The sequence below is a fragment of the Schistocerca piceifrons genome, chromosome 1 (genome assembly GCF_021461385.2).
Source record: "Schistocerca piceifrons isolate TAMUIC-IGC-003096 chromosome 1, iqSchPice1.1, whole genome shotgun sequence".
NCBI lineage: Eukaryota > Metazoa > Arthropoda > Insecta > Orthoptera > Acrididae > Schistocerca > Schistocerca piceifrons.
Window position 1 is genome coordinate 264,604,300 of NC_060138.1, and position 16,743 is coordinate 264,621,042.

At 45.4% G+C, this 16,743-nt stretch overlaps 1 protein-coding gene across 3 annotated transcripts in view; it reads right to left on the reverse strand.

Annotated features, from left to right (window-relative positions):
• LOC124787242 (centrosomal protein of 76 kDa-like) overlaps positions 1 to 16,743 on the reverse strand; it is a 134,212-nt gene that overhangs the window by 46,191 nt on the left and 71,278 nt on the right. For all 3 annotated transcript variants that reach the window (XR_007015969.1, XM_047254325.1, XM_047254324.1), the window contains one exon: positions 9,415 to 9,589. Coding sequence is in view for 2 of the 3 variants with exons in the window: in XM_047254325.1 (XP_047110281.1) it covers positions 9,415 to 9,589 (175 nt within the window). In the remaining variant the exon portion in view is untranslated. The remainder of the gene's footprint in view (positions 1 to 9,414; positions 9,590 to 16,743) is intronic.

A 16,743-nucleotide genomic window follows, 5' to 3' on the forward strand; every position in this document is an offset into this window, starting at 1 on the left:
CTACATCTACTCTTGAGACAGGCTGGGTAATTCATATCAACTGGCTGGCCACAGGCCCTTCCCTTGACAGCTTCCACAGAAAGTTTGGTGTTTCTTTTCATAATGCTGTGTCTTTCATCTTTCCAAAGGTGTTCCATTGTGAATCAATATGACCATCAGTGTTGAATGGTGATTCCAGAAATTTGACACTGCTGTATATTGTGACTCATGCAGCAGTCCCACTGAGGCATTTCCGAATGACGGACCTGCCCTTGTGACAGGTGTATTGGACATGGGTGAAAGAGGATATTTCACACATGGTTCAACACCATCAAGCATAATAGGCACAACAAACAGCACCACCCAAAGCCTACCAGCAATGGCCTATGCCCACCCAGCCATAGTATCAAGAGCATGTTGATTTTGCAGGCCTATTCCATCGGGCCACTTGGCTGATTTAATAAATGCAGTCTCATTTCCCACATGTCACCAAAATGCAACAGACCATGATGGAGAATACCACTATGGCCGTGGTGAATGTTTTTTCTGTTGAAGGTGCCCCCATGATCTCATCACCAATAGTGCACTGCAGCTTGTATCCACTGGTTTTTAATGGTTTTGCACCCGGAATGGAATCAAGTATATTACCACACCTATATTTCACTTTGCCTCTAACAGCATGGTCAAATGTTTTGTGCGGATGTTTAAAACACAGATGGAAAAAACTATTGACATCCACACATACCTATTTTGATTTGTTTATCTTTTTATCCTCTTAGTGGGTGACACCAACATGTAGCAAACCCTGATGGAACTCTTGCATGGCTGCTGTCACTGTTCCTTGTTACTTTTGTTGAAGTCTCTGTCAGTACTAGGAGAAGAAGAAGCAACAGGCACATCATTTAAAGTGGGCATACCTGCCTGGGTGTGCACATTCCGATACACACTTGGCTGGATATGTGGCTCTATCATTGCTCAGCAAGGCTGCCAGCTGGTACCGGTGCCCACAACCCAAAGCATCTTTCACAGTCACTGTCACTCGTAGCAAGCCATGAGTTGAAACCACCTTCACCTCCTACCACCAGCACTGGACTCAGGAGCAGCTCCTCTATTAACTGTAGCACACTAACCAGGATGGTACTTGGCCTACTGATTGATTCAAGAGGGAAGAGATCTCGTATTCCCACTGGCCTTTTATGTGGATCAATCAATATAATTATGCAAACATCCGATGACGTCACTAGGTGAGGTGTGAAAGGACATCTCTACATCTGCCAACACCAGGCCACATGACAGAACACTCGTGGCAGGTTTAATGTCTGTCGCAGACTGCCACAGCCTCACTTGTTGTAACAAGCTGATGTCTACATCAAGCTTTCAGGGGTACCTAATGATGACAGCCCTGCACTACATGGTTTTTTTTTTCATATGAACTGTGATTTTAACTTTGTTGTCACCTACTGTCGACATCTGGATAACACAAGGACTTACTGTCTGTATAGTGTGATACTGATTTTGGCCACTGCTCAACTGACTGTTAGGAGTTCAGTCAAAGAACCGACTGAATATGTGCAGACAGAGAGCATAGTTCGTACACAGTGGTTTCCAGTCAAATCTACAAACACTGTTCTTTTGCTCTTACCAGTGAGTTATTCAACAAACATCCAGAGTACTGTATTGTTCAAGAGATAACCAAAGCCAGTTTTTCCCTTTGTATATTTCCAGAAGAGTCAGGAACTATTATGTTATGTTAATCATTTTTAAATGGTTTGTGCTTAATAACATCTGTTTTGTTGAAGAAGCGGATTTTCAGCATACCTGCCCAACAAATGTTAATTAATCAATCAGCAAATATAGTTTTTCTCTCATTTTGAAATACTTTAATGTGTGGCACCATCTTCATTTAATAGTCTATAACATCAAGATGCAATTGAATGTAGGTTGGAACAAAACATTAGCTAAGACAAGTCAGAATAGGAAAAGAAGAATTCTGCTCCTAGGTAGCAGTCATGAGAGGGGTGTAGGCCAGCACCTTCAGGAGAAATTAGGTGCAGGGTACTAGGTCACAAGTTTTGTGAAACCAAGTGCTAGCCCTAACCAGGGACAGAAAACTTACGTCAGCTATGCAAGGACTTTGAGAGGGAATATCAGATAGTTATAGTTGGGGGAGTGGGAAACACCCTGGCTATGAATCCAAGATATAGTATTAGGAGTGACCTGGACAAAATAGGAGCAGAAACTAGGCACACAAATGCTGGGGTTTGCGGAAGTCTTCCAGTGCCATGATTGGTCATGAGTAAACACTGCTGTAAGGCATGGTAACACTGAGCTGAACAGGATGCTCCAGGCACCAGCAAAATCCAGTTGATGCTATTGTTAGGTGGGGATGCACTACACATGGCTTGCACCTAAATAGGAAGGGGAAAGATAAGTTAGCTTCTCTATTAGGAGATACTTTAAGGGTGATCACAGTCACACATGGGATGACCTATCTGGTTAATGGGACCAGGCAGACAGGCTTTTAACGTTAAAGTCAAAATCCAGACAGACAACAATCAAGAAAAATAGAATAAAAGAAGCTTCATGTACAGTAAATAGGGATAAGATAAAAATAGTATCAACTTAATTCGTCAAAACATGATGAGAATGAAAAATAAAGTACATGAGCTGTTAGTGTGTTAAGATGATCTCAAAAATAAGAATGAGATTAATACACCTTGCCTGTCTGAACACCATGTAAGTGTGGGGATGGACAGTGTCAGTATAAATGGGTATAATTTAGCATCTTACATTTACAAATCTAGCATGGATAAAGGAGGAGTTGCCATTTACACAAAACAAGGATATAAATTCAAAACTGTAGAAGTAAGCAATTTTATGTTGACCAGCACCAGCAGTTGTGCATGTGAACTACTGCTAAATAATGTAGTGTTGATATTAGCAACAGTGTACAGCTTCCCATTACGAGATTTGGAGCTATCCATAAAAATGTTTGACTCTCTATTTTGCAGTCTGTCAGACAAAAAGAACAAGTTATTAATCTGTGGTGATTTCAATGAAACTTTCTAAGCAATTCTGATATGAAAAGTGAACTAGAAGTGTTATTAATGACATATAACATAGTCAGTGATCTATTTCCCTACACATATAGCTCAAGACAATAGCACTCTATTAGAAAATTTATTTGTGTAGCAACAGGATGTAAGACTAACACATGGTTTCCCTGTGACAAATGGATTATCAGACCATGATACACAATAGACTAACACACAAAACATAACAGGGTGTACAGCTCAGAAGCCATTAAGTGAAAGTGTAAGGTTGCTCCAAGATGGTATCTATAGAGCACTTCAGAGAAAATTTAAGAAATGTTAATTGGGGAGATGTATATAATGAGCCAAATGCTAATGATAACATATTTCTTGATAAATTTATATTGTTGCCCAAAAAAATTACTAAATGTAACACCAAAAAATTTCCAAAGAAGTCTTGGGTTACTACAGGTATTAAGTTGTCTTCAGAAAAAAAAAGAAAACTGTACAAGGCAGCAAGAATTAGTAAAGACCAAGAAATAACTTTACACTATAAAAATTATTGTAGCATACTGAGAAAAGCTGTCATAAAATCAAGAAATATGTATGTTTGTGTGTATGTATGTAACAACTTGGGCAATAAAATCGAACCAATATGGAATGTTGTTAGAAGGGAGACAGGAAAAATAACCACTGGGGGAGGTAGCATTACTATTAAAGAGAACGAGACCATCTTGATCAACAGTACACAAATAACTAATGTATTTAACAACCATTTCTTAAGTGTAAGTGAAAAAATTGGTGACAATAGCTCAAAAGAAAAAGCCAAGTAGTACATGGAAGAGTCAGTTTTGAGAAATCTTAGTCAGATTAGTTTTCACCTAACAATCCCTTATGAAACAAGAAAAATCATTAAATATTTGAAAAATAAACTTTCTGTCAGAGTAGATTACATCTGCAACAAGATATTAAAACAATGTGAAGCAATTACAGCTGATGTTCTGAGTCACATACGTAAAGCATCACTAACTCAAGGTATTTTCCCAGACAGGTTAAAATATGCCACTGTCAAGCCTCTGCACAGAAATGGTACACCACAGATGTAAATAACTGACAGCCAGTATCCTTGCTTACAGCATTTTCAAAAATTGTCAAGACAATAATGTACTCAGGAGTCATTAGCCATCTCAACAGCAATGGCATACTTAGTAAATTACAGTTTGGATTTTAAAAATGCCATTCCACTAAGACAGCAACATACAATTTCATTGTCCACATAATAGAGTCTTTAAATAGTAAATGTCACCAACAGGAATTTTCTGCGACTTATCCAAAGCATCTGATGTGTGAACCGTGACATTATGTTTCAGAAATTACAATTATATGTATAAATGGTACAGCATATGAGTGGTTTAAGTCATATCTACAGAACAGGGAGCAAAAAGTTTCTTTATATGGTTTCAGTGATTTAAGGAAGTTTGCCACTCCATCTAAATGGGGTGAAATTACATTAGGTGCTCCACAAGGTTTGATCATGGGGCCCTGTCTGTTCTCGATACATGTGAATGACTTCCCTTCTTATCTGAAACAAGAAGCTAAACTGACACTGTTTACTGTTGATACAAGAATCATTATTAATCCAGTTAAAGAAACTCCAATAGAAAATGATACAAATAATGTCTTTGGAAAAGTTATTGATTGATTTTCTGTGAATGGACATGCTCTGAACTTTGAAAAAACACAGTACATCCAATCTTCTGCTGCAAGGAGTACATTTACATCTACATCTACATGAATACTCTGCAAATCACATTTAAGCAGAGGGTTCATCGAACCATCTCCACAATTCTCTATCATTTCAATCTTGTACAGCACACAGAAAGCAGGAACGCCTGTATCTTTTCATACAAGCTCTGATTTCCCTTATTTTATCATGGTGATTTTTCTTGCTTCTTAGGTCAGTGTCAACAAAATATTTTTGCATTCAGAGAAGATAGTTGGAGATTGGAATTTCGTGAGAAGATTCTACCACAACGAAAACCACCTTTGTTTTAATGATGTCTGCTCCAAATCCTGTATCATTTCAGTGGCACTCTCTCCCCATTTCTCCTGCCAATAAAACGGAGTCTTTGATTAGCCTTCCCCACAACATTTTCTGTGTTCCTTCCAAATAAAGTAATTCGTAATTGTAATTCCTACGTATTTAGTTGAATTTACAGCCTTTAGACTTGACGGATTTATTGTGTAACTGAAGTTTAACAGATTTCTTTTCACACTCATGTGGATTCACTTACACTCTTCGCTGTTCAGGGTCAACAGCCAATTTTCACTCCACACAGATATCGTTTCTAAATCATTTTGCAATTCGTTTTGATCTTCTGATGACTTTATTAGTCGATAAACAACAGCGTCATCTGCAAACAACCTACAAGGACTGCTCAGATTGTCTCCCAAATCATTTATATAGATAAGGAACAGCAAAGAACCTATAAGACTACGTTGGGGAACACCAGAAATCACTTATGTTTTACTCCATGAGTTTCTGTCAATTATTACAAAATGTGACCTCTCTGACAGGAAGTCATTCGGGGCTGCCAGCGCCCCTGCTCTCTTTCAGCCATTCTTGGAACAATTATTGCTCCCTGTCCCTGGGTGTATAAATTACATGGACGACATTGTTGTCACTGGCTCCACCACTGAAGAACATCTTCAGAATCTCCGCACACTTTTTCATGTCTTACAGACTGCCGGTCTTAAGTGTAATCTTCAGAAATCAAAATTTTTTCAGGCATCTATCACGTACTTGGGGCTTCAACTCTCTCGGGATGGTATTCGTCTGCTTCAGCAAACTGTCGCTGCGATCGATGCCCTTCCTCGCCCTACATCTGTTAAGGAACTGCAGGCCTTCTTGGGGAAAATAGCATACTATCACAGATTTTTACCATCTGCGGCTTCGGTGGCTCAGCCGTTGCATCGCCTGTTGCATAAAAACGTGCCCTTTCACTGGTTCGCATCATGCGATGCGGCTTTCCAGAAATTGAAGACTGTGCTGAAACCGGCCCTGTGCCTGGCTGCTTATTGACCTGGCCAACATCTTGTTCTTGCCACGGACGCCTTCAATACGGTGTTGTTGCAGTCCTTGCACACCGTTTTTCTGATGGTTCTGAACAACCCACTGCTTATGCCTCCAAAAGCGCTCACGGATGCCCAACGAAAATATTCTTAAATTGAAAAAGAAGCTTTGGTCATTAATTATGCTCTTCATAAGTTTGGTGTTTTTCTCTATGGATCCAAATTTCATCTTGTTACGGACCACAAACCACTTGTTTCCTTGTTTCATCCATCAACATTGCTTCCCGACAAGGGTGCACACAGCCTCCAGTGTTGGGGTCTTTACTTGTCTCGTTTCAATTATGAGATTCATTTCTAGCCGACGGCTCAACATGCGAATGCTGATGCACTGTCTTGCCTTCCCATGGGTCCTCATCTGGCATTCGATAGGGACGAACTTTTGTGTTTCCACCTGGATGTTGCCGAGCAGAGGGTTGTGGACGGGTTCCCCATCACCGAGGACCGGCTGGCAGCCGCTACAGGTTCTGATCCTACCCTCTCTCAGGTTTTACGCTGTATTCAGAAGGGATGGCCAGATCGTCCGTCCGCTAAGACTTCTGATCTGTTGCGGAACTACTAAGCTTTGCATTACTGCCTCACGGCTAGGGATGGTGTTATCCTTCTTTCCACCGACAATGCTTCGCCGCCTGTTGTGGTACCTGTGTCTTTGCTTGCTTCGGTCTTGCACCTCCTTCACCAAGGGCACTGGGGTGTCTCTCGCACAAAATCTCTGGTGCATCGTCATGTGTACTGGCCCAGCATCGACTCTGAAATCACACGCATGGTCACTGCCTGTGGCCCTTGTGCGTCACAGGCCGCCGCCCCAAAGTCACCTTTGTCACCATGGCCTTGGCCTGAGAAGACCTGGGAGCGTATTCATGCTGACTTCACGGGACCTTTTTTAAGTACTTATTGGCCTCTCGTTATTGATGCCTACTCTAACTTTCCTTTCATTGTTTGTTGCACATCGCCTACCACCGCGGCAACCACCAATGTTCTAGCTCACATTTTCTCTTTGGAAGGCGTTCCCTCTACTCTTGTTATTGATAATGGTCCGCAATTTGCCTCTTCCGATTTTGCGAATTTTTGTGCCCGTCACGGCGTCATGAATGTCACGGCCCCTCCGTTCCATCCACAGTCAAACGGTGAGGCTGAACGACTGGTCCGCACATTTAAGGCTGAGATGAGGAAACTCCTGACTTCTTCTGCTGTTGATGATGCGCTTCTCCAATTTATGGCTTCTTACCGTTTCACCCCCATGGCCAACCACAGCCCGGCTGAGCTCTTACATGGCCGACAGTCCCACACACTACTTCATCTTCTGCAGCCTTCCACCCCACTGCCGCAGGTGCCTTCGCTTTGCCGGTCACAGCCGGCGACCTTGTATGGGTATGGGGATATGGCAGGTGGCCGAAATGGAGTCCTGGCCGCATCTTATGACACCGTGGCCGACGCCTGTATGAAATCCAGATGGACACGGGTGTTGCAGTGCATCATTCGGACCAGCTTCGGCCTCGTGTGCCGGCAACGCCTGTTCCGAATACCGCTACACCACCTTGGGATCTTGGAATCTCTTATTTCTCACAATGCAGCCCTCTCACCATCATCTCAGTGCCTGCACAAGAACTGACGCCACCAGGAGACGTGCCCATGCAGGAACCAGATGACCATCATTTGTTGGAGCAACTATACTCGCCTCCTTCTCCTACGGATGCCAACACATCGCCCATGTCTCCTGTTATAACAACCAGACTTGCCAAAATGGGCAGATTGGGGCACGGGCCCCAACAGATTCGACCCCCACGTCTCCTGTCATCTTGACCCGTTATCATCGGGGACACTTCCGTCCGTATGGGAAGCCTCCTCCTCGTGACTTTACGGCCAGTCAAACAACACCTATGGATGTTAGCAATCCAGGCCACCTCCATCAAGGCCAGTGCAAAAAATTCAAAGGGGGGAAAAGTGTTGTGACTCACCGATCTTTCAAAGTGCCGCCGCGCAGTTACGCGTGTCCTCTACTTGCAGCGCTGTCTGCCAGCCATGCAGCAGCCGCGCCACCTAAGTGGCCAGCCAGCCAGCGGCTAGACTTGGACTCAGTGCTGATTTGACTGTTACAGTGTACACACGTCTTACCTTGTTTACTTGATCTGTGACTTACATGTATTGTGTCATCCTAGAAATATATTTGTTCAACCTAGAAATATATTTGTTCAACTTGATGTTATAACAGATGATATTATAAAATTCTCTCCTGGTTAAGAACTCATAAAAGTCACAAAATCGGTTACTTCCCTGTAGCTGCGTCTGTCTTGGCTGGCTGCGGCTGCCTGACTTCATAAATAGAACACATCAACGGAAGTCAGTAGCCAGGGTAGAGCATACTAAGTTTTTGGGTGTACATGTATATGAGAATCTTACTTGGAAAATTCATATTTTGGATCTCCTAAAGTGACTAGATTCAGCAACTTTTGCAATCAGAATAATTGTCTATTTTGAGGATATTGAAATTAGTAAGGTAAAATACTTTGCATACTTTCACTCTCTGATGTCATACAGAATAATATTTTGGGGGAACTCACCACTTAGGCAAAAAGTATTCACTGCTTGAAAGAAAGTGGTTAGAATAATAGTCACACATCTTGTAGGCATCTATTTAAAAGGTTAGGAATCATACAACAGCCTCACAGTACATTTACTCAATAATTAAATTTGTTCTCAACAACACGTGCCAATTTAAAAACAATAGTGACATTCACGATTAGGACACCAGAATAAAGAAAGACTTACACTATCGTCTACTCAACCTATCTTTGGCACAGAAAGGGGTAAAATATGCTGCTGTAAAACTTTTCGATAAATTATTAGGTTAAATAAAATGTCTGGCAGACAGCAATAGCTGTTTCAAAAATAAATCAATATCATATCTCATTGACAACTTCTTCTATTCCATAGATGAATACTTAAATATGAACAATGGAACACGTAACCAACTAATTAGCAATTATTTGAATCACATACATCTCATACCTTTTACGGAACAAAAAAATGTTTGTACCTAATTCAAACTATGACCATGACAATTTTTTAGACAATCATGTGACACAAATATTGAAACATAACAACTGATCGAGATATATGTAAGAATGTTTCCAAATAATATTGCAAGAACTTTAGGAGAGGTTACTATTGGTGCTTTCAAAGATGGTGCCATTAGTCAAGATTCCAGGGAAATACTAACTAAATGAAAACATCAGTGTGAGACAAGTGGATATAATTAATTATACTTCCTTACACCCTTCCTGCAGCATAAAAACGTATGAAGATTATTCCAATGGCCATTGAAGGGTAAAGTGTTTGATGCGTCTGGATTTTCTAAAGGTATCAGTGAAACAAACCACGCTGCTTGTCTTGGTGTTTCCAAAAATGGTCTTCCCACTTCCATGGCCTTCAAGAATGTAAATACTGGCCTGAAAGTAAAAAACTGTTTTGCAAAATAAAGTTTTTTATCAATTGAAAGGTATAATGGAATAACCACAATTCACACCATGAAGTCATTTTCTTTCAATGTTATAAATGAAAATAAGAAAAGGCAATCGCTCATCTAGAGCAGATCAATGCATGACATACAGAAACATGTATCACTCCCACAGATTTCATGATGACAAAACAAGATTGATTACAGCATGCACAGTACATTTAAACAATCATTCTTCCCGTCCTCCATGCATGAACGAAATAGTAAAAAACGCTAATAACTAGTACAATGAGATGCACCTTCTGCAGTGCACTTTACAGTGGTTGACAGGATATAGATGTAGGTGAGGATGATCACCTAAGGTACAGCCACATTACCATATTTTTATTAACAGCAGATTTAGAACTTTGTTGCAAGCTTTCTTGCTGTTTCCTGCAATAGACAGTTTTTATTTTCAGCAAAAGCAATTTTCTTTTTTCTACAACACACAAGAATTTATTTCTTTGTGTTGCAAAACATGGAATTATCACCAATTCTACTTCAATGGTACAACAACAGTTTGCAACTACTGCATAGCCTGTGTGTGTTTCTCCTAAGGAGAATTATCAATATACTTCTCTCATTACCACCTTATGATCCCTTAACTGCTCCTCATGATCCCTTATTTATCTCTCATATCATCTACTTGTATCTCATTGTGGATACTTTAATCCCAATATCAACAAACAGAAGTCTCTGAAGTGGGAATTAACATGTTTCTTCTGTAACTCCAAGTACAGTTCAACATATATGTACAGATTAATCCTGCCTACCAAATAGAAGAATCTTTGAGCAGTGAACAGACAAAGAAAGGACAATAAAGTCTCTTTTGATCTAAATCCTGATCTAAAGACACAAAGTCTTTTCAGTGACAAGCAAAACACAGCTTAGAGACTTGTAGAAATATTATGAAAATAGTAGAAGGGAAAAGCAGAGAATACAAAGGACCAAAAGTATAGATACAGGCAGTTTAAAATGAGTAAGCTGCAGTTAAGTAGGAAAGTAATAGATAATATGTGAGGCTGGTTTGTGGACAAAATGAATGGGAACAGGAGAGTGGGTGGTAGCAGGTGAAGAACAGGAACTACATAAACAACTACACCAGCAAGCCACCTTAATGTTTGTGTCAGCTACTTTTGGCATCACTTTAATTTTCCCCAAGTTCCCTTCTATTCCATTCACTAATGGTACATGTTAAGCACAACTGTCTGTAAGGCTCTGTATAAGCTCTAATTTCTCTTATTGTCCCATCATCTTCATTTCTGATACATATACAGGAGATATCAAATGTTGCCTAACACCTCCTGAAATTTTTCTCTGTCAGAATTTTAGTAGTGGACCCCTCTATGATGCGTAATACATTTCTTGTAGCACTGGAGTTTTATGGTTGGCTGGTTTGGGGGATTAAAGGGACCAGACTGCTATGGTCATCGGTCCCTTTTTCCAAAGACAAAGAACACCACAGAGAATAAAAACCAGGAACAGAAGAGATCACAGACGATACAGAACAAGAGAAACTGAGACAAAGACAAGACAAAACGAACTAAAACCACACAGAGTGTGACGGTGGTTGGCCGACCATAGAAATAAAAAAGGAAAAGCCAACCACTTAGAAACACATTAAAAAAAAATCAGTCGAAAATCATAGGCCAAAGGCCAGAATCAACACAAAACAATAAAATAAAACAGAAACACTCAGATTAAATGATAAAATCCCCCTGCCCGAATAAAACGTAAAACTAAGTCAGCCATAGTGGAGTCGTCTGTTAAAAGGGCAGGGAGCGTATCAGGCAGCGCAAATGTCTGCCTGACCACAGCTAAAAGGGGGCAGGCCAACAGAATGTGGGCCACTGTCAAAGCCGCCCCGCAGCGACATACAGGAGGGTCCTCCCGGCGCAGTAAATAACTGTGTGTTAGCCGGGAGTGGCCAATGCGGAGCCGACAAAGGACGACGGAGTCCCTGCGGTTGGCTCGCATGGATGACGGCCACACAGTCGTCGTCTCCTTAATGGCACGGAGTTTATTGGATGTAATCCGATCGCGCCATTCAGCGTCCCAAAGCGCAAAAACTTTTTGGCGGAGGACTGCCCGCAAATCAGTCTCTGGGAGGCCAACATCCAGAGATGGTTTACACGTGGCCTCTTTCGCCAGGCGGTCAACATGTTCATTGCCCGGGATACCGACATGACCGGGGGTCCACACAAAGACCACAGAGCGGCCGCTACGCGCAAGAGTATGCAGGGATTCATGGATAGCCATCACCAGGCGAGAACGAGGAAAACACTGGTCGAGAGCTCGTAAACCGCTCAGGGAATCGCTACAGATAACGAAGGACTCACCTGAGCAGGAGAGGATATACTCTAGGGCTCGAAAGATGGCGACTAGCTCAGCAGTGTAAACGCTGCAGCCAGCCGCCAAGGACCGTTGTTCGGAATGGTCCCCGAGAGTTAGCGCATACCCGACACGACCAGCAACCATCGAACCGTCGGTGTAAACAATTCCAGAGCCCTGATACGTGGCAAGGATGGAATAAAAGCGGCGGCGGAAGGCCTCTGGAGGGACCGAGTCCTTCGAGCCCTGTGCCAAGTCGAGCCGAAGGCAAGGGCGAGGAACACACCATGGGGGTGTACGCAGAGGCGCCTGGAAAGGAGGCGGAACAGGGAAAAACCCAAGCCCGCAGAGAAGCTCCTTGACGCGTACGGCGATCGGACAACCCGACCGGGGCCGACGGTCTGGCAGATGGACGACCGACTGCGGGAACAGGACACGGTAATTTGGATGCCCGGGCAAACTAAAAACATGGGCAGCATAAGCAGCCAGTAATTGTTGGCGTCGTACCCGCAGTGGAGGTACACCTGCCTCCACTAGTACGCTGTCCACAGGGCTGGTGCGGAAAGCACCAGTGGCAAGGCGTATGCCGCTGTGGAGAATTGGGTCCAGCACCCGTAACGCAGATGGGGATGCTGAGCCATAAGCCAGGCTCCCATAATCCAGACGGGACTGGATTAACGCCTGGTAGAGCCGCAACAGGGTAGAGCGGCCGGCGCCCCAGCGGGTGTGGCTCAAGCATCTCAGAGCATTTAGATGCCGCCAACACGTCTGTTTCAGCTGCCGGATATGAGGCAGCCAAGTCAACCGGGCATCGAAAACCACCCCCAAAAACCTGTGGGTCTCCACCACAGCAAGGAGTTCGTCGGCAAGATAAGGCCGCGGCTCAGGATGGACTGTTTGGCGCTGGCAGAAATGCATAACGCGGGTCTTGGCTGCCGAAAACTGAAACCCATGCGCTACAGCCCAAGACTGCGCCTTACGGATAGCGCCCTGTAGCTGACGTTCAACAGCTGCAATGCCAGTAGAGCTGTAATAAAGGCAGAAGTCGTCAGCATACAGGGAAGCGGAGACAGAATTTCCCACGTCCGCAGCAAGCCCGTTAATGGCTATTAAAAACAGACAGACACTTAAAACAGAGCCCTGTGGCACACCGTTCTCCTGGACGTGGGAGGAACTATACGAGGCCGCGACTTGCACGCGGAAGGTACGACACGACAGAAAATTGCGGATAAAAATCGGCAGAGGACCCCGAGGACCCCATCCATGAAGCGTAGAAAGAATGTGACGACGCCATGTCGTATCGTACGCCTTCCGCATGTCGAAAAAGACAGCGACCAGGTGCTGACGGCGGGCAAAAGCAGTACGGATGGCCAACTCCAGGCTCACCAGATTGTCGGTGGCGGAGCGGCCTTTACGGAACCCACCCTGAGACGGAGCCAGAAGGCCCCGAGACTCCAGTACCCAATGCAGGCGCCGGCTCACCATCCGTTCAAGCAACTTACAAAGAACGTTGGTGAGGCTAATGGGACGGTAGCTGTCCACCTCCAGAGGGGTCTGTCCAGGTTTCAAAACGGGGATGACAATGCCTTCCCGCCATTGCGACGGAAACTCCCCCTCGACCCAAAGACGGTTGTAAAGATCGAGAAGGCGCCGCTGGCAGTCCACTGAAAGGTGTTTCAGCATCTGACAGTGGATGCCATCTGGCCCAGGAGCGGTATCACGGCAAGCAGCTGGGGCACTGCGAAATTCCCACTCACTGAATGGAGCATTGTAAGATTCCGGGTGGTGGGTGTGAAACGAAAGGCTCCGGCGTTCCAGCCGCTCTTTAATGGAGCGGAAGGCCTGGGGGTAATTCGCAGAAGCGGAACTCATAGCAAAATGCTCTGCTAAGCGATTTGCAATGACGTCGGAGTCAGTACAAACGGCTCCATTGAGTGAGAGCGCAGGGACGCTGGCAGGGGTCCGATAGCCGTAGACGCGTCGAATCTTGGCCCAGACCTGCGAGGGAGTGACATGGAGGCCAATGGTGGACACATACCGCTCCCAGCACTCCTTCTTGCCTTGGCGGATAAGGAGGCGGGCCCGCGCACGCAGCCGTTTGAAGGCGATAAGGTGGGCTAAGGAGGGATGTCGCTTGTGACGCTGGAGCGCCCGCCGGCGATCTTTAATCGCTGCAGCGATCTCAGGCGACCACTAAGGCACAGCCTTCCGCCGAGGGGACCCAGAAGAACGGGGAATGGCAGATTCGGCGGCAGTAACGATTCCGGTGGTGACCGATTGAACCACCGCATCAATGTCATCAGTAGAGAGAGGCTCAAAAGAGGCAGTGGAGGAGAACAAATCCCAGTCAGCCTTATTCATAGCCCATCTGCTAGGGCTATGAGAAGAGTGACGCTGTGGTAGTGACAAAAAGAGCGGAAAGTGGTCACTACCACACAGGTCGTCATGCACACTCCATTGGACAGACGGTAAGAGGCTATGGCTACAGATGGAAAGGTCAATGGCGGAGTAGGTGCCATGCGCCACACTGAAGTGTGTGAAGGCACCATCATTTAACAGCGAGAGATCGAGCTGCGACAATAAATGCTCAACGATGGCGCCTCGACCTGTGGCCACTGACCCACCCCACAGAGGGCTATGGGCGTTGAAGTCGCCCAATAGCAAGAAAGGTGGCGGCAATTGGGCGACCAGTGCAGCCAGGACATGCTGCGAGACATCACCATCCGGTGGAATGTAAAGACTGCAGACGGTAACAGCCTGTGGCGTCCACACGCGTACAGCGACAGCCTCTAAAGGCGTCTGGAGAGGGACAGACTCGCTGTGCAGAGTGTGAAGGACATATATGCAGACGCCACCAGACACCCTTTCATAAGCTGCTCGGTTCTTATAATAACCCCGATAGCCACGGAGGGCGGGGGTTCGCATCGCTGGAAACCAAGTTTCCTGGAGAGCAATGCAGAAGAAAGGGCGAAGGCTGAGAAGTTGGCGGAGCTCAGCTAAATGGGGGAAGAAACCGCTGCAGTTCCACTGGAGGATGGTAGTGTCCATGGCGGACAAAGGCGTGATGGGACTGGGAAGGCAGATTACGCCGCTGGGTGACCTGCTGCCTCCGATTTAGCACCCGTGCTAGCGCTATCCATGGCGTCTGAGGGACCGGCGAGATCGAGGTCCTCAGCGGATGCCAGCATCTCCACCTCGTCCTCAGACGCAGATCTGGAAGGTGGCGGTGGGGTGGCTGCCACCGCGAGTTCCTTGGGCTTAGAGCTCTTCTTCTTTGATTTCTCACGCTGCTCCTTGGGTTTAACTGGCTGGGAGGGCTTCACCGATTCAGTCTCCGGGACTGAGGAGGATCGTGAAGCCCGTCGACCAGCTGATTGCGGGCACTTACGCCACTGTCGGTCGTCAGCCTTCCACTGGTGGAAACCTGGGAAGGGAGGGACCCGAGGGACCCCTTGCGAGCGTGAGAAGCCGAAGAAGTTGGACACTTCTCCGGCTTAGAAGCAGGGACGGACGTCCCTGATGGGGGGGATGGTGTTGCCCCTGAGGTAGGTGGCGCAGGAGCAACCCGGTGGGTAGAGCCCCCCACTGGCAAGGGGGCAGGAGGAGTCTTACTGCTTATCGAGCTGGCTGGAAGTCTCGAAACTGATGGGGCTAGCACAGGTGTTGTAGCAGCTGCATAAGAAGATGTCATTCTCACAGGATGGAGTCTGTCATATTTCCTCTTGGCCTCAGTATAGGTCAGCCGGTCCAGGGTCTTATATTCCATGATTTTGCACTCTTTCTGAAGGACTTTGCAGTCTGGCGAGCAAGGTGAATGGTGCTCCCCACAGTTGACGCAGATGGGAGGCGGGGCACATGGAGTATCGGGATGAGATGGGCGTCCGCAATCTCGACATGTGAGGCTGGAAGTGCAGCGGGAAGACATATGGCCGAACTTGTGACTCAAGAGGTTAGTGTGTTGGGAGCAATAGGAGCATAGAAATGAACAAGGATATTGCACAAATTAGATGGAAGAAGTATACCACTTTTGGAAGTTGTGGAAAGAATAACTTTTGAAAGTTGTGGAAAGAATACTGAGGGGGAACATCCCTCATTTTAGGGTATTATGGGAAGAAGCCAAAGAATATGGTCCAGTTATTTTCCTCAGGGCTGGCACTGAGTGATAAAGTGAACCTTTGTAGCTGGTGAGCAAGTGTTGAAAGACCAAGTCCCAAGTGAAGTTGTTATTGTATAATTTGTAGTACAGCGATGATAATAATTAACAATATCAAATGCGAGTGCAGAACTGACTGACTTTTCACTGGTCAGCCATATTTATTTCAGCCACGATGAACACTATTGGCCAATCAATGTACTCACATGGCAAGATAAGTGGCATGCTCACTCTGCGAATGTAGCACTGCGATGAGACTGTGCCCTCTAACAGCCATCTGCAGAGCCAAATATCAGGTCCCTTCCCTTTGAAACAGCCACATCCAGGCCAAAACGCCCCAGATGGTGCCAAGGAGCATGGAATGCAGGCATGGACAAACCCCTAGTGCCTTTGGCCACTGGCTGTGGAATGGGAGAGTGTTCAGCGTCACTGTGCTTGGGGAACTAAGACACCTTGTGGATGTGGAAGGGATCACTGGTGCAATAGTGCAGACTCGTAGGCTGTTGCCAGGGGCACCAGCCTTGGAGCTGCACTGTGACCAGAAGGGAGTGGAGGGGGTGGCAGCAGATGCAATGTCTGCACTTGAGACTGGAGCTGGTAGTTGTAATGGCAGCACTTGAGCC